The sequence below is a fragment of the Euprymna scolopes genome, chromosome 1 (genome assembly GCF_053919585.1).
Source record: "Euprymna scolopes isolate OS-2025 chromosome 1, ASM5391958v1, whole genome shotgun sequence".
NCBI classification, from domain to species: domain Eukaryota; kingdom Metazoa; phylum Mollusca; class Cephalopoda; order Sepiida; family Sepiolidae; genus Euprymna; species Euprymna scolopes.
In genome coordinates this window covers 155,628,964-155,647,797 of record NC_136482.1, presented here as the reverse complement: position 1 = coordinate 155,647,797, position 18,834 = coordinate 155,628,964, and the positions used below count along the sequence as shown (strand labels likewise).

At 34.7% G+C, this 18,834-nt stretch overlaps 1 protein-coding gene across 1 annotated transcript in view; it reads left to right on the top strand.

Annotated features, from left to right (window-relative positions):
• Window positions 1-996: 996 nt before the first annotated feature.
• Window positions 997-18,834, top strand: part of LOC145276797 (elongation factor Tu-like) — a 34,467-nt gene continuing 16,629 nt past the window's right edge. Inside the window, exons 1-4 of the mRNA XM_080128115.1 lie at window positions 997-1,135; window positions 13,795-13,847; window positions 14,939-15,089; window positions 18,206-18,372. Of these exons, the coding sequence (XP_079984241.1) occupies window positions 1,090-1,135; window positions 13,795-13,847; window positions 14,939-15,089; window positions 18,206-18,372 (417 nt within the window). The 5' untranslated portion in view covers window positions 997-1,089. The remainder of the gene's footprint in view (window positions 1,136-13,794; window positions 13,848-14,938; window positions 15,090-18,205; window positions 18,373-18,834) is intronic.

Genomic DNA, 18,834 nt, shown 5'->3' with positions numbered 1-18,834 from the left:
AAAGAGAAGAAAAAGAATGTTGAATGGTGTTGTTGACTTTTATACCGGGGGTCAGTGTTCTGACTGTGCATGTCTGGATTTCCTGTCTGATGTTTCCCATGTGTGCGTACATGTGAACGTATGTGTGCATACATGTGTGTACGTTAGCGTGTGTGTGTATGCACATAAATGTGAGTGTATATAAGAACATGAATATATGCACATGTCTGTGTGTATGTGCGTGCGTACATGTGGGTGTGTGTATGTGAGGAAAAAAAAACATGTTCGAACATAGGCTACAAATGATTTTATGCTGTTGTTTTTGTTATATATTACTAAATAAGGTATCATTTCCAGTTAGCATTATCCATGTAAAATTGAGAAAAGCACGCTTGCAATGTGTCAACATTATGTGAATAAACTAAATCAAAACAAAATGTCTACTAAATTTTGATCAGATGTGTTTATCTAAAAATTAAACTCGAATTTTGACTCGAAATGACTCTTCACTGGATAATATTTATTAATAATAATAGTAATTAATAATATTTAACAAAACAGCATAAAAACATTTTTAATGCCGATACAAAATTTTATCGGCTTCTTCTCTGAACAACATTACCGTTAGTCTAATACCGTACCAAATACTGTGACGTCAGCAGATAAACGTAACTCAGTGAAGAGGCTCACTCGACAAAGACCACAAGCGAGAAGGGAGATAACTGTATAACTTTTCCAGCTTTTGAAACTACAACTTTGATATGGATATCATTTTGTATTAATCAACTAGTTATGAATTATTGTTTTAATCCCTTTTGATTTTAAGTTACACTAAGTTGTTTAAGAATAATGCGAAATTCTTTTACCCTAAATAATTTACGTGACTGAAATAGGAATTTATCTAATTTTGTTTCGAATTTTTTTCATCAAAGTTAATAATTCTTATTTTAACCATAAATACTGTTTCTATTTTATTATTATTATTATTTCTTTTTTAAAAAATAAAAATAGTAATAATCAAAATTGCGACGTTGGTTTCACAACAAACGGAAGTAGGTATAAAACTTGTGCTCATGCGCAGTTCGTATTTAGCATCTCACTATAGTCACCATGGCTTCTTCCGTGTCTTTACTTCGATCCCTTCTTAAATCTCAAGGTAAATTGAAGTAGCTTTTATATTCTATCCAATTCGATATTCAATTACTAAAACACTAGTTTCTAACCAACTGTTCAATCAATGGTTGCTTAGTATTACTTATATGCGTATTTAATTGCCGGTACATTCCGACAGACCATGTGCTTTTTTTTTGTGACGATGGGATGACCTTGTCGAATGTTTTTTACGACTAAACCTCCGCCTCTCGATTGTTAAATTACGAAATAAGCTTAACACTTTTTTTTTTTTTTTTAATTAATCCGTTATTTACGATGTGCATTTTCTATTGAATAAAATTTTGTTTTTGTTTTTTAAGTGCGATGAGATTTGTTATGTAACTTTCGGCTTATTTAAAAAAAATACGCGTTTTTAGCCTTCCAAACATTCATTTTCATTGATATACGTGATTCTTAATTTATATATATATATATATATATATATATATATATATATATATATATATATATATATATATATATATAATATATATATATATTGAAATTAAGAATCACGTATATCAATGTTCAACTTTCAATTAAAAGAATCAATTTTCAAAATAAATTTAAAATTTGTTTGATTCAAAGAATGTTTAAATTCAATACTTATATGAGTTGTTTGTAGGATGTTGTTACTGTACTTAAATCAGTGATTACTTTGTATTCTTTGTAAAACACGGAACAACAAGTGACCTTGCTAGTCGGTAGCCGGTACCAATATGCAACTTTAACAAACATACAGTTCATGATTATTTGTTGCGTTGTGATCTATGCCGACCAGACAGGAACTTGCAATTGTAGATTTCGAATATATTGAAATGTAGATATACATCTGTATATTGTGTAGTTTAGAGTGGGTGGGAACTAGAGCCAAGATAATATATGATCCTGTAGTAAGGGGAGGGGGATATCTTTTGTTGCAATTAAATGTTCTAATTATTATTGACCTCTCTACCCTCACACAGTCAAAAGATCTTGATATTCTGTTCGTGTTCAATAAACCAAATTCTATTTTCGATATTCAATTCTTTAGTTCTGCTTTTTTTTTTTAACTGAATGAATGACCTTCAGTTTCTGAAAGAATAAGGGGGAGGGGTTATAGTCACCTAACATGCTCCCTAACTTCCGGCGTGATTACTACCGGAAGCGGTGACAAGGCAAATCAGTTCCGTCGTCTCACGTTCGTATATAACAAAATATTATTTTTGTAGATTTTGGTGTACTAAAAATGAATCCGTAAGCCGTTTTCATGATATGAAGAAATTACTTTTTCAAATAGTGGGTGATCACTTTTCCATGTAAATTTAACTTAAAATAAGCACCCGCTTTCGGGCCACCTGAGAGAGGGGGCATTTTTTTTTTTTTTTTGTTTATTGGCTAAAAAGTTTTGTTTGATTTCTTTTACATGGTATTAACCCCTGAACTCTGGGATTATTTTCCATTTCACAGCCTAGCCTTCGTTTATGCTATGCGCGAGCATAAACAAAGGCTGTTAAATGTGAGTCGACCATATGCGCACGCTTGCGCCTACTGTAGCGGAATTGGCAATAGCCGAAATGGGTGGAAATAAAGAGCTTACCTCGGATACGTCTGTTGTGTTGCGGTGCGTGTGAAAGAGAGTTCCAAGATGGCGCCCATGGGTTTTTATTAGCGTTTACCCCATGCAATTCTCGCAGAATCGCGTGTGCTTTTGCGCGATTATGCAAATATATAATTCCGGCCGCTATAAAGGCAGGACGCTGGGAAGCAGCCAGGCAGTGTCCGGCAGATTGTGTGTAGGTGGTTTTGGCGGTTGGGTTGTGATGAACCACGAATCTGCGAGGAGTGAGTTTTCTGTCTCCTTCTTCTTTCTCTATGGTCATTACAGCCAAGAAATCCCTCTGTTTTAGAGGTGGGCGGTGCAGGGCGAAACTGACTATTTCCTATCTTTGTTCCTGATGTAAGGCAACTTAATGTGGATTTTTTGCTACATGTACAAAATGGCCACCCGTGATAACATATAGAATCACATGGTTTAATATTTGGAAAACTACTTGTTTTTCATCTAATTTTAATTTTTCGCCAATACTACACTGTGACAAGGCAGTTTGGTACACGAGTGCACATTTAACAGCCTTCGTTTATGCTCACGCATAGTATAAATGAAGGCTAGGCTGTGAAATACTGTGAATAATACCATGGTGCGCGTACAAAAATGGCCAGCCGTGATTACTTAGAATTACATGGCTTCATATTTGGAAAACTACTTGTTTTTCGTCTAATTTTAAATTTTCGCCAATACTACACTGTGACAAGGCAGTTTGGTATGCGAGTGCACATTTAACAGCCTTTTTATGCTCGTGCATAGCGTAAACGAAGGCTGGGCTGTGAAATGGAAATAGTCCCAGAGTTAAGGGGTTAATACCATACAAACGGTAAATTTCCGACAGAACGGTTACCATATTCTTTTAAAGCACACCATACCAAAAACTACAAAAAGCTATATTTTTTTTCTATACGAATGTGAGACGAGCCTTAAAATAAAATAATACCGATTTTTTTTTTTTTTTTTTTTTTTTTTTTTTTCTCGTATCTTTATTGAAAGATGAAAACGGAAAAAGAAATCAAAAAAAAACTTTTAGCCAACAATAAGCACTCGAAAAAATGCCCCCTCTCTCAGGTGACCAGAATGTGGGTGCTCATTTTAAGTTAAATTTACATGAAAAAGTAATTTCTTCATATCATGAAAACTATTTTTTTGCGACGGAAACGGTTTGCAGATTCGTTTTTAGCACACCGAAATCTACAAAAATATATTTTATCATATACGTACGTGAGACGGGCTTTAATGTAAAATCTTACTGTTTTTTTAGGGGTAATCAAGGTCGCTGACAACGAAGCTGATAATCAAACCCGTTGCAAATTTACCGTTTGCATGGTATTAACCCCCTGAACCCAGGGACTATTTTCCCACCACTTTCCAGCTTCCGTTTACGCTATGCGCGAAGGCGCGGTAACATTAACGGCGGCTGTTGAATATGCCTTCATATAGCAAACTGCCTTTTCACATGGCGTACGAATCTTTTGTGGAACATTTAAAATTATATTAACTTTCAACAGCTGTCGTTTATGTTACTGCGCGCTCACATGTAGCGTAAATGGAAGCTGGAAAATAGTTGTTACATGATAAGGGCTGTTCCCTTTTCATGTAAGTATAAAAATAGAGAGTTTAGTTAAAATGAAAATGAAATAGCAATAGACGAAATTCGAACCTCGTAATTTAGGTTTAGAAATAGATTATGTGTGAGAATTTAAAAATGTAAAACAAACGTTTGTTTAGAATATAGATAAAATATTTCAAGAAAAGAATGTGAACTGTTAAGTTTGTTATGAAATTTTAAATTGAAAGAATGCAGCTTATAAGATAATGTTTTTAACATATTGGAAAAATAGGTTACTGAGGATAGGTTAAAATTCCTTTTGTAGAAATAGGAAAAGTTTTGGGCACGTATGTCCAGAACACGTGAAAGAAAGCACATGTTTTAACATGTGTATGACGTCACGGAAAATAGAAAGTTCTAGGAATAGAGAAAAAACTTTAGAGTTGGTCAGTCGGGGAGAAACTCGGAGAGAGACAGTCAGTCGTCTAGGAAGCGAGACGTCACTTTGAAACTAAAATGTGAAGTTGAATTCTTGATGATGGAGATCACGGCCGGTCGTGAAGAAATAAATTCATCATGTGTTTTGTAAAGCTCATCTTGTCTTATGATTCTTACAAAAAGGTAAAGTGAAAATTGTATGATATATTTGTGTTATAAAATGTCTTTTCATACACATCTCGACTTCTCATATCCACAATGAGAATCTACATCATGTCTACACAATGTCTGAACAGTGAACACTATCCCCTTCACTCAAAGAGCTTCTTCCCCTTCTTCTTCCATAAACATAATTAAGGAATGAACATTTAAAATATAGGAATCGTAATAACATGAACAATCTCTTATAAACGAACAATCTCTCTAAGTCTCTTACAACAACATCTCTCTCTCTTCTCCTTCTTCAAGCCTCACTTATAAGTGACCCTTTAATGAAACACCAATATATATAACATAGTACCTGGGTTCAAGGGTTAATACCATGCAAACGGTAAATTTGCGACGGGTTTGATTATCAAATTAGAGTGGTTGGCGTTCTGTTGTGGCATATCCCTATATTTACAGAACATTTTTCAGTTTTATTTCAATTAAGAATTATTAAAATTAGTTTTTATTTTATTTATTTTATTTTTTTAAGAATTATTGAAAACACTTTAAAACTATTTTGAGAATATTATGTATTGTGTACGTTTTTTTTATGATGTTTGAAATTTTATTTTGATTTCAATAATTTTATTTTTATACTTTCATTACCATATATTTAATATAAGTTCAAATAAAAACTTATTTTAAATTACTAGTGCTACTTGAAACTCTTCGACAGAAGAGGATCAAAACCATGGCATATGGTCTTAATACCCTAGTCGGATACCTAATGATCTAAACTTACAATAGATTATTTTTAAAATGAAAAAAATAAACATTTTTATAATTTCGTAAACATTTCTTATGAAATTTCAAATAAGATAAAAACTTATTTTTTAATTTTGTTATTAAAAGTATAAATAAAGACTAGTTGTGTTATTTTTATCTGTATAATTTTAATTTTTATTGTATATTTTTCAAGAATTTTTTTTTTTTTTTAAATTTTATTTCAATAAATCGCTTCACAATAGAAATACTGATGAACAATAAAAATGAAGGAACTGTAAGATATTTTCTCACCTCGGTTTTGCCCTTGGCAGAATGAAAGAAAGCGATCAGAAATCACAACACGCACATCTTTAAACTTCAACGCAAATTTTATTAAAGTAAAATGATTCAAATTGCCGTAACAGAGCGGGTAACGCCCGTAAGGGTAGTAGTTCATGGTTTATCTTCGCGTTTGTAGGATTCAAGACTCCACACTGTTCGAAGAATAGTTGCAACAAGTCGATGAGTTAAGTGATGCCTTCCAAGGATGAATGTTATGAGTCCGGTAGTCATCATGGAGTTCACTGTAAATAACCGTCCGAATGGCGGACAAAGGGCAGGTCTCAAAATGTAGACCTTTAATTCGTCTCTGAAAAACATTGTAGAACACAACAGTGTGCGATGAATAATATTTCGACCAACATAAAGGCTTTGGCGTTTGCAAATGATAACATTTCGACCCACTTCAGGGCATTAATACATCTCAACAAGACAAAAGGGATTGAGGTTCCATGCTTCGGATAAAGAGATGAGTTTTCACATCCATTCGACTTTCTGTCTATCTGAAAACTGAGCGCCTCCTGAAAGATAAAATTATCGCCAAGAATTCGCATTGGCAGTTAGTAACAATCAATCTGATTGGTCCAAACAAAATCGTGGGCGGTTAAACCGACCAATGAGAAGCCTGCTTATTTCTGCAGAATTTCTTATAGAACTGATTTACCTTGTCACCACTTCCGGTAGTAACCATGCTACAAGTTAGGAAGTACGATAGCTGACTATGACCTAAAACCGCTAGTTGATCTGGAAGTTTTTTTTTTTTACACAGTGATCATCACTTATCAAGGCCCGGAAGCCACTCAGGGATAAGGGTTATTGCAAGTACATTACGTTAGTGTGGAGATTTGATGAAGTGTTTAATTAAGGGGGCGGTTCATTAGGAATTTGTTAACATTGGACTTGAAGACATCCAAGTTGTAGTCCGGTGGGAAGCAGGCAGACGGAACAGTTCCACAGGCATGCAGTTCTAAGAAAGAAGCTTTGTTCATGGAATCCGCGTTTTGATTTAGGCACAGATATAGAGTGGGGGAAATTTTTCACAGTGGATTCAGCTAGACGGGTGTTTTTCGTGAAAGATTGGCGAGGGGGGACCAGAGATTGGAGTTCAGACGAGCACCTGCCATGAAAATAACGATAAAACAAGGATAGGCTCGCAACGTCTCTTCTGTGGGAGAGAGGTTGCAGGGTAGAGAAAAGGGCATCCCCCACTAAGCCATGAAGTCTATTTTGTACTCTGTCAAGGCAGGATAGGCTGTTTTTGGCCGCTCCTGCCCAGATATGGCAACAGTATTCCATCCTTGGATGTACTTGGCTTTTATATAGATAGAGAATTGCATCAGTAGTGAGATATCTTCTGGAGCGGTAGCAGAATCCCACCATCTTTCCAGCAACCTTGGCAACAGACTTGATGTACGTGTTCCATTTCAGATCAGGAGTAAAGGTCAAACCCAGAAGTTAATGATTATTACTAACACAAGTGTTACATTTAACTTAGGAAGTAACTCCGCCAGATTTGGTAGCATTTAGGCTGTTATATATTTGTTTTTTGACCACATTTTTTTGTACCTCTGTCTATATTGTAAAACAAACCCCAACGATTATATATTTAAGTGACCATGTCTGTGTGCAGAACTGTTTCTACCAAACTACTCTGTCAATTTTTGGCCTAAAGATTTAAAAATTCTTGATATATAGGAGATTTGGACCTGTGGAATCAAATTTGATTTCATTTTTATTTGGTAAAACTAAAAGTATCTGCTAAGGGGTCAAAATTGAAAAATTGGAACTTGGCAGATGTAAGGCAACTTAATGTGGATCCTCCACACATGTGCAAATATACATTTATATGTTTAACTGCGTTAATTTTTAAAGTTTTGATATGCACGTGTCCTTGAAAGCTAAATGTTCTGGTTTTGATTCTAGTTGATGACACCTAAGTAATATTTTTTTTAAAAATCTTTCAACGTCCATTTTAACATGCTGCTATGTGTTAGACAACTTTAAGAAATAGACTTCCAAACCAATCAGTCTCTGTTCACATCTTTTCTCCTTCATGTTTTCCTCAAATCCACTTTCATTTTCTCCTTCATGTTTTCCTTGGTCTTCTCTTCTAACTTGAACCTGCTACCTCAACTCTTTTACATCTTAATAGCTCGTCTTCCTTTCTTTCAACTTGATCATACTATTAAAATCTCCGCTTTTGCACATATCTTCCTATGTAAAAAAAACAAAAACAAACCCAGGCTCCTTCAGTCTTTGACTATGGATACCCACAAAGGGGTGCCTGTGCATGAAAGTTTTGTAGCAGGAAGTGCGCAATCTCCAACCACACCTCTCCTGAGTTAGCATTGTTAAATACCAGTGGCAATTGAAGTGTATAAGAGATAAACAGAGAGCACATACAGCGCCTAGAATTCCCAAATGGTCACCCGTTTAGTACTAACTAGGCTACCTTTTGCTTAACTTCAGTGTGTCAACGCAATTGTTTTCCTATGTAATAGAACGTGCAATGACATCATGGTAAGGAAAGAAAAAGACTATAAAAAGGATGATCATGTTAGAGACAAGACATGTGTGACGTCGCAGCCTTAATGGGAAGTCACGTGTGGCAGGAGAATGAGGAAGTAAATATCATTAAAAGGAGTTATTACTTGTCTTCTGTTCTTTGCAACGTATTCTGTTACGTGTTGTGTCTGTATATAAACGTGTGTACTAGATTATACCTATACTCTCCAGATTTAATCTTCCTCTGAGATCACCAGAACTAAGCCTGTTTTTAAGATTTGCATTACACCTCCATCATATCCTCATATCATTTCTCTCCATGCAACGCAGGTTTTCAACATTCACTTAAAGTTTTACTCCCATGCATCATCACACTGCGTTTACATGCCTTTTGGTCAACAGTTGCAACACTCTGCTAGTTTGTAATGGCATGTTTTTGAACATACTCTGTTTACTTCTGATTGTTGCACTCACACTTGCACCTGCTCAACTCTTTGCTCCAACAATATCAGCAATGTAACTGAATGTATCTTGATAACCTCAATAGCTCCATCATCCATCCATCCCCTAAAGATCCTTTAAAATATTACAAAGAAATGGAAATTTGGGAATATTTATTGATTGATGTCTAATACCCAGTTTAAAAGGTATTCGAATTTTCATGAAGGATTTCACCTCTTTGCATTAAACCAAATATAGCTCGCATTACAATCCTACATATATCTGTATATAGCCTACATTCTGAGTAAATCCTTTTTTTTTTTTTACATGGGGATCACCACTTATCAAGGCCCAGAAGCCACTCGGGGATAAGGGTTATTTTGTGTACAACAATCAGTGGGATAATATTGTAGTAATAGTTGGTATTGGAGATTTGATAAAGTGTCTTAAGGGGGCGATTGATCAGAAATTTGTTTATGTTGGACTTGAAGACGTCCAAGTTGTAGTCAGGTGGGAAACAGGCAAACGGAAGAGAATTCCACAGGTGTGCACTTCTCAGAAAAAAGCTATGTTCATGGAATCTACGTTTTTGATTTAGGCACAGATAAAGAGTGGGGGAAATTGCTGATAGTGGTTTTAGCTAGACGGGTGTTTATCATGAAAGATTAGTAAGGGGGGACCAGAGATTGGAGCTCGGATGAGCACTTGCCATGGAAATAATGATAAAACAAAGATATTACAAGTCAAAAACATTTTACAGGCTCGCAATGTCTCTTCTGTGGGAGAGGGGTTGCAGGGAAGAGAAGAGAGCATCCCCCACTAAGCCACAAAGTCTATTTTGTACTTTGTCAAGGCAGGATAGGCTGTTTTTTGAAGCTCCAGCCGAGATGTGGCAACAGTACTCCATCTTTGGACGTACTTGGCTTTTATAGAGATAGAGAATTGCATCAGTAGTGAGATATCTTCTGGAGCAGTAGAAGGATCCCACCATTTTCCAAGCGGCCCGGGCAACAGACTTGCTATACGTGTTCATTTCAGATCAGGAGTAACGGTCAAACCCAGGAGCTTGTCAAAACATGAAGCCTCCCCAAGACGAGAGCCATCTATTTCAATTGATGCTAGATGAGGAACAGAGTGTTGATGATGTAAAGTTAGGAGCTTGGTTTTAGATGCATTAAAAGTAACCAGCCATCTCGCCCCCCCACTGAACCACGCGCTCAAGATCAGAGGAGAGGGAATCAGAGAGAGCTTTGTCATTTATGGCCTTTGATGTGTTGCCGTAGATGGTCGTGTCATCAGCATAGATGTCAACGAATTATGTGTTTTGGGAGATTATTGATGTAGATCAGGAAGAGAGTTGGGCCCAGGATGGACCCCTGGGGGACTCCAGCATTAATACTGTGGGCCTCTGATTGCTGCCCATCAACCACTACTCTTATGAACCTATCAGAGAGAAATGATTTAATTATTGAGAAAATATTTCCAGTTATACCGTAGCTGGAAATCTTGTGAAGTAGGCCCTTATGCCAAATCTTATCGAAGGCCTTTGATATGTCAAGAGCAATTGCCCTAGAAAGGAAGCCTTTGTCGAGATATTCACTAATCCTATGGGATATAACTGTTAGCACATCAGCTGTAGATCTAGCAGAACGAAAACCATATCCTGTACATAGAAAGATATCAACCTAACATTTACTCTATTTACAGAAAAAAAGAACATCTTTTGTAAATATTGTGAAATAAAACCCAGCTTCTGTTTCCTCAACAAATTCTAATTTCCAACGGACAACATTTATCATTAAATTCACTTCGAAAAACAGTCATCTTATATAACTTGTTTTCATTGGACTATAATTGCTATTTATATCTATTGAAATAAGATAGTGTATATTAGAGAGGTGTTAAACATTAGTTAAATGTTGAAAAAAAAACTAAAAATTTAAATTTAGTCTTAGCTTTTTCCATCAGTCATAAACATTTACTGACTAGAACTGAGTGACATCTTATAAAAACAACATATAAAATATTATTTATTAACCCTTTATGACCTGAATTATGATGTAAATGATTAAAAAATATTTTGTTAATTTTAGTTAGTTTAAAGGATAATGATACTATGATTTTGACTTTTTTCACTATAACAATCTTTCATTATGAAGTTAAATAGTTACACTACCACTGAGAATTTTTGCATTTCATAAACTTACCTTGATCCATAGTGCTTGAAAAAAGTGTGTTAATGAAAACAAACAAAATTCTCCCCTTTTTTATTTTTTATTCCATTTTCACCCCAAAAAGGCACAGTGCCACTTTGATGTAGGGGGCTACTATCGGAGACATAAGTTACAGCGATACTATGTAGGGAGTTGAGCAGCAAGATGTCTGTTCACATTACACTTGAACTTCTGCATGTCAGTACAATTGGGAAAGCAGGAACCCGTAAGGGAATTCCAAAGTCTAGCAGTTCTGGGGAAGAAACTATTAGAGTAGAAGGCTTTCTTACATCTAGGGATCTCTGCTGTGTAGGGGTGGGATTTTGCTGCTTGTCGGGGGGGGGGTATTTATGTCGAGGGTGTACAAGGGCTTGTAGTTTGTTGGAGCATCCACCGTTAAAATACTTGTAGAACAGGTAGAGGGATGCAACATTTTGTCGATGGGATAGATGCCGATGCTTAGATGATAGTTGAGGACCTATCAGGTTGGCGACTCTCTTTTGAACCCTGTCTAGGAGCGAGAGACTAGTAGTTACTTACCGAGACAGATGATGGTATACTGAATGTCAGCAATGGACAGTTGCAATCTGGAAGTATCTGGCATCTACCCAGATTCTGAACTAATGCGTACAAAGCATGTTTGATTCAATTCCCACTTTATTTATACCATTGTATTCATTTATTTACGATTGAACGAATTAGTTCAAGCAGATCATAAAGGGTTAAAAAAGAGATACTGTTTACTGATATGTAATTTAAGCTAATTAACATAAGATGAACAAAAAACTGCTATAAAAAATTGTATTACAGACATTATTGAAGAATTTGTATAGGCCAAAAAACAATTTAGAAGAAAAATAACTTGTTAAAAAAAAAAGTTAAAGTAAAAATTACTGAAAGCAACATTTGCAAATGATGATCGTAGGGGATCAGTTTTATTAAGTTACAAAACAATAGACCAACTTATTGGAATTTTTGTTAGAGAAAAAACATGAATTGTATTTTACAACTTTGTAAAAACGTGTTATTAAATAGAAAACGTTTAATAACAAATAGTGAAGTTTCGGTAGTGCATTGCATAAAAACATGAAGTGCTGCTCCACATGCAGTTCCACAGTTCTCAGCTAACTAGAGCTTGTGTGCCTTCCCATTGTCAATTTAATCTGATCATCTGCAAAGCCATGTTCTCAGATCCACAACATCAGTTTGTCGGTGAGTGCAACTGGAACTACTATTACCCATGAAATAACAGGATTATTGAGGTTTACTCCTCCAGATCCACCATGTTCTATTTATGCCTAACGATAATAACGGTAACCTCGATGTCCACTGGAAGAGGAAGCGCGATTGGTGAGTTTGTACTGCAGTGCCAAGAAAACAGAGATGCAGGTCTTCAATCATGTTGACCCAATTGCAGTGAAAGCACTTGATGGGACTCTGCTCAAGGTTGTCGAAAACTTCAAGTACTTTGGAGCATGGTCAGAGAGCACTAAAAAAGATTTTGAAGTAAGAAAAGCACTGGCATGGAGCGCATGTCGCAAGTTGAAGATATAGTCATCCAATCTCTCAGAAAAGTTGAAAGTAAGACTTTGTTGCCACAGTAGAAACAGTCCTTCTCTATGGTGCTGAGGCACGGACTCTTACAAATGCGCTGAAGAAGAGACTGGATGGCTGGTACACACAGACTCTCAAAATGGCCCTCAATACATCATGGAGGAGCCACGCAACAAACTAACAGCTTTATGGTGACCTACCACCAGTATCACTGAAAGTACAGCAGAGAAGGATGAGAGTAGTCGGTCACTGCATGAGACACAGCGAAGAGGAAGCCAGCAAGCTAGTTCTCTGGATATCAACAGATGGACACCTAAACCGTGGTAGAAGAAAAATGACCTATATTGGCAACCTGTTACAAGACACAGGATTTGAAAGTGTTCGGAACCTGCAAACTGTCATGCAAGATCAAGAGAACTAGAGAAATCGTGTTGATTTAATGATGAAGCGTCCTGAAAAACGACGGAGATGAGATGATTAACAAATACGTTTTTAAAACTGCTCTGAATTTTGAAAATGCATTTAGTGTGAATATCACTGTAGCAAATGAGAATAATCTCTTACATTTTTTAATTAATTTTTTAATTAGGTTTGTAACAATCTTTTGCATCAAAAAAAATTTTTTTAGCAACTTTGTGTTTTTAATCTGTTAAAAACAATTTGTAAAGAAATCTTGTTACTCTCACGTACAAATTTTATATTTAATTGTCATTGTCATCAACATCCATTTTATATACTGTATGTGTTGGACAACTTTAAGAAATTGACTTCCAATACAATTGACCAACCTATTGAAATTTTTGTTGAAGAAAAACATAATATGAGAGAGTGTTACATGAATAATCTGCAAATGCTATTTACGGTAAAAAAAAATATATATATTAGAGTAAATATTTTTTGTTTTAATCATTCATTTTCTTTAATAAATGTCAAAGTAAAAAATGTATTTTATATTGAACTGTCTATAAATTTCTCTACATTGTTTTTTAAAAAAAAACTAATTTTGCTTCTATTTTTCAGTTGGTCTCAAATATTTTCAATTTATTTTAGGTTTTCGATAAATATTAACTTAAGGAAGCAAAAGAATTTAACAAAAACATTTCTTTTTCTTTTTTCAACAGGGTCATTACGTTCTTATTTATCTTCTGCAAATGCTTTCAAATTCCATTGCCAAGTAAGTTTCAATTTTCTCTTTGAACAAAAGTCAAGTCATTTACTATGTAAAAAAGGCAGTTGTGTGTGTAGTTAAAAAAAACAAACTATGAAACAAAACCCATAAAGTTGTTATATTCTTAATCAGGATTGTTTGGAATGAATAAGATCTAAAAAAATTTTTTTTAATTTATTCTTTTACCCTAAATTGGCACAGATTTAGTTAGAAAGAAGAGTTCCAGCCGTATCTTGTATTAAAGGGAAGTAACTCTGATTTTTTAGCAAAGATTTAATTCCCTTATGCTGACTCATATATATATATATATATATATATATATATATATATATATATATATTGGTTATATAAAGGCTAATAGGCGCCAAGCAGAACATATTTTGATCATATATTTTCTTTCTGTATTTGAGTCAGAAATGAATACATGAAGTCTCAAATTAAAGTGTTTTTTTTTTTTTTTTTTATGAGCAATAGCTGCTAAGATTAACCTTTCTATTTGGGAAGGACTTTTGTTGCTTTAACATTGGCAGAATTATTTGTTCTTTACTTGGTTTAACTTTTGACAAGACACAAATGTAACTGGAATGGTAATCAGTAAAATCGATGTCTGTTAAGACTAAACAATAAAAGTTATTTAATTTAAAAATTACATAATAAACATGTTATGATACTATAATTAATATATTGCAAAATCTAGAGTTATTTAAATCTCATTAGCAATTTTGAATACTATTCATCCAAACCATTTGACAGTGAACTTTGGGGGGGGGGTCATTTCTACCAAATTTCACATTAGTTGTAATAATAGTGTATAATGCACAGGCACAAATCTTTCATATTAGTTTTAACAGGTGACGAGGGCTTCTTGTGAATTTAATAACCCCTTGATACTTCTTCCTTTGGAGGAAGCTGGTTCAACCAATCCAGCATGAAACAAACAATATTAGTTTAGATTTGAAAATTTATGCAACCCCTTTCTTGATTAGAATACATTTGTTTCTTTTGTTAATCGGTTAAATTTAAAAAAAATAAATTGTCAGTGTTGTCTATTTATGGTTTTGTATTGGTTAATATTTGTTTCTATTTTCGTTTTCTAGAATGTACGATCATTTTCATTGACATCACAATATTTTGCTCAGCCAGTGAGCCAGAAAAAGACATTTCAACGAAACAAACCTCATATGAACATTGGCACAATTGGTCATGTTGATCATGGAAAGACAACACTCACGGCAGCCATTACAAAAGGTTTGTAGCTAATTACACATTTCTTTTGATTTCTTTCCTTGAAAAAAAAAAAAAAAACATCAACACTTTCCTTTGTATATTTCAAAATTTTTTAGATGGAGATTAATAATTTAGACTATTGTTGATATATAGCTATATTACTTTGTTCAATGCCTTATTCTTGTTTGGTGAGGTGCATGATAAGCTAATTGCTACTGTTATAGATTGTAACATTGTATTACACCAAATTTGATCTATTTTGTAAGGTATAAAACTGCCCTTTTTCCCCAGTCACCTGTAAAATAGCAACTTGTTTGATCAATTGTACCTAAGATATATATATATATATATATTTTATTTTTTTTACAAAGGAGTCATCACTTATTAAAGCCCAGAGATCACTTGAGATAAGTGTACGGAAGTCAATGGGAAAATGTCGTGGAAATTTTGTAAATTGTATTACTTAAGGGGACGGCTCATTTAGAACTTGTTTATGTTGGACTTGAAGACGACCATATCAAAATTAGTTGGAAAGCAGAAAAAAAAAAGAAAGTTCCACAGGTGTGCAGTTCTAAGAAAGAAGATTTGTTCATGAAATCTATGTTTAGGTTTAGGCGCAGATAAAGAGTGGAGGAAATTATTGATAGTGGTTTCAACTAGACGAGTGTTTTTTGTGAAAGTCAGGCAAAGGGGGACCATGTATTGGAGCTCAGATGAGCACTTTCCATGAAAATAACGATAAAGTAGAGACTGGCTCGCAATGTCTCTTCTGTGGGTAAGTTTACAATAGGTATTATGCTTCATCCCAAAACAACTCAAAGTTTTGATTTGTTATCGAACAGAAAAGAAAACAAGAATAATTCATACATGGTTGTTGCTGGTGCATTTAATCATATTTTAATTTCGCATGACCATATCTACCTTTTTAAAAAACAATCTCTAAGAAATCATTATGAAAGAAGAGTAAATGAGTCTACTTTCTATTCTTGAAAAGTCTTATTTGCTAAAAAGGCATATAACAAAAAACTTGCCCGTTTAGCATAATGGTCAGGGTATTTTGTAATGGGCCAGGAGATTAGGATTCAGTCCTCTGTTGAGTCACACCCAAAACTCAGAAACTGGTATTTGATTCCTCCTGGCTAAACACTCAACATTATGATGGGAGGATAAAGAATAAGTGGGGCAATTTAGCAAAAAAAAAAGATGGCACCCTCCTTTATATCTCGGTGTAACAGCTATAGTTGATCCGTTTATTTTATTAATATGAATGAAAACGTTATCTACTGAATATAAAGTTCTTCCAACGACTCGACCATTACTCCCTTGTGGTATCAAATTCTATATAAGATTTTGATCCAGAGAATCTTTCTTGTTTTATTTTACTTCAGCCGAAGTTCTCAAAAATCAAGGAGCCCACTACCTAGGGCTAACACTTGAACTCTATATATTCGAATGTTCGATTCGAGTTCTTTATCTCTCAAACACCAAGTTAGTAAAAAAAATTGAGAACATAATTTTCCTCTCCCCAATTAACCATTTTAATATGTTGTAGTATATCTTTCATTTTGGTCTTACTGGATTCCAGAACAAAAATTTATCTAGTCTGGTGGAGTATCCAGCTCTGTGCTGTTACTTGAGGTAACATCACTTGGAGAAGGTGCACCATTCCTCGTAAAAGCTAATGTGGGTTAGCATTAGAAAGGAGGTTTTATTTGGGTTGCAAATTTTTTCTAGGGAAAAATATCACCATGCCAGGTTGTTCTGACAAACCCTTCTACAGAGAGACCTTGGCCACTTGAGGATAGTGACCCTACAGTGATCAGTTTTCATCTGGCCACATCGAATGCTATATTTTTCTAAAAATGGAATGGTGCAAAGTCTATGCTATCTTTTATTGCGATTCCAGCTGTGCACTGAGTGGCATATCTAACCCATCAGTAGCATTCGGGTTAGATAATCAATGATTTTAACCACTTGTGATATTGCAATCCATCTTATGTGCAGGATTTGACAAATATTGTCCATTGAATATACCAAGTTAAAATTTTCAAGAGTTTAATTTGTATTTAGTATTAATTTTTCTAAATTATTTTATTTTTTAAACTGAGTCATTACTTGTCAAGGTCAAAAGTCACTTGAGGATAACAGTTAATGAGCTTGTCAGATGAATGTGATGTGTGATTAATTGCTTTAAAAATAGGTACAAACCTGATTTTGTGTAGAATGTAGTGTCTAGTGGCAGACAAAAAAAAAAGGAGTAAAGAAAAAAATGGCTACTGCTTCTAATTATTTGCTGGCAATCTCATGAAGTAACAAGATTTCTTGTCACCGCATATTCAAATAAGATGCTGCCAGTTTGAAAAATAAATCCTGTTTTTCAGAAACTGATTAAAATTTGAAACTGTGTTGAATTTGGAGTAGCAAGCTTTCACAAAAATTTATCTAATTTAACTCTGAAAATTGTTAATTGAGTGTATAGAATAGTTAACAATCCATTTGAGAAAGTGCAGAATAGTTAACAGTAGATTACAAAATTTAAGAGGATGGCTTGACAAGTTCTCTATCTGGTCAGTTTCCTTGCCGAGACCAATGTGACTCTCTCTCCAGATTTCCCCGTCTTCCATCAGCTTCCTCAGATCTTTAGGATCACAGTTGGCATCATGTGCAATTTGCTGGATGTACGTGGATCTAGGTCGACCTATGCTTGTGTGTCCATGCTGTAGAGTTCACGGCAATACATTTCTCACCAGCTCTTGCTTGCTCCTTTGGCAGTAACCAGCAAATTGTAGACGTCGCTCCCTGATGGTAGTAAATATGACAAGTTGTATCCGGTATTTTATTAGAATGAAATGTGGAACTACTGATTGACCATTAGAATTTCAACCAGAAAACCTTAATAAAGTCTGAAAAGAAGCATGGAACTAATTCGGTTCCCTGTCACTATTAATCTTGACATAGCTCACCTTGATAAGGTAATTAAGAGTGAGATTAATACTGCACAAGTTTCCTTCCAACATTAAATTAAAAAAAAAAAAAATCATCAATTAGGATATTTATTAAAACGATTCACTAAGTTTAAATAGGCAATCAAAATCGTTAAATTCGTCAATTTGTTTTTCTCTACTTTTTCTTTGCAGTGCTTTCAGTGGACAAGAATGCTGTGTTTAAGAAATATGAAGATATTGACAACGCACCTGAAGAGAAGTCTCGTGGCATCACGATAAATGCTGCTTGTGTAGAATATCAAACAGAAAACCGGCATTATGGACATGTTGACTGCCCTGGGCATGCAGATTACATCAAGGTTAACCTCTCTTTTACATGTAAAGAAAAACTTTGATTCAGTACGATGTTGCATTTATTAATTTGAAATTAGATCCTCAAATGCAAACAGTATTGGTGATTAATTTATTTATTGTGGATTATTATCCTCATCTTTTTTTTGTTGCTTCACAACGTTTCGCCCAACTATTCTTCTGGAACTCGAATCTTCTAACTGCATAACTGGATAGACGTTGAATCTCTACAGTTCCAGGTGAGCATTGTCTGAAGATAACGGTTTCAATCCTACCCAAAGCCAGTAATAACTACGAAAGGCAGTAATTGCTGACTATGCAGTTAGGAAATTCGGAGTTCCTATCCTGTCGCGGTTACCACCTGACGAAGGCCCGAGGAATAGTTGGCCGAAACATTGTGAAACAACTAAAACAAAAGATGAGGATAACAGTCAGCAATAAATAAATAAATAATACTCATCTCAATAATG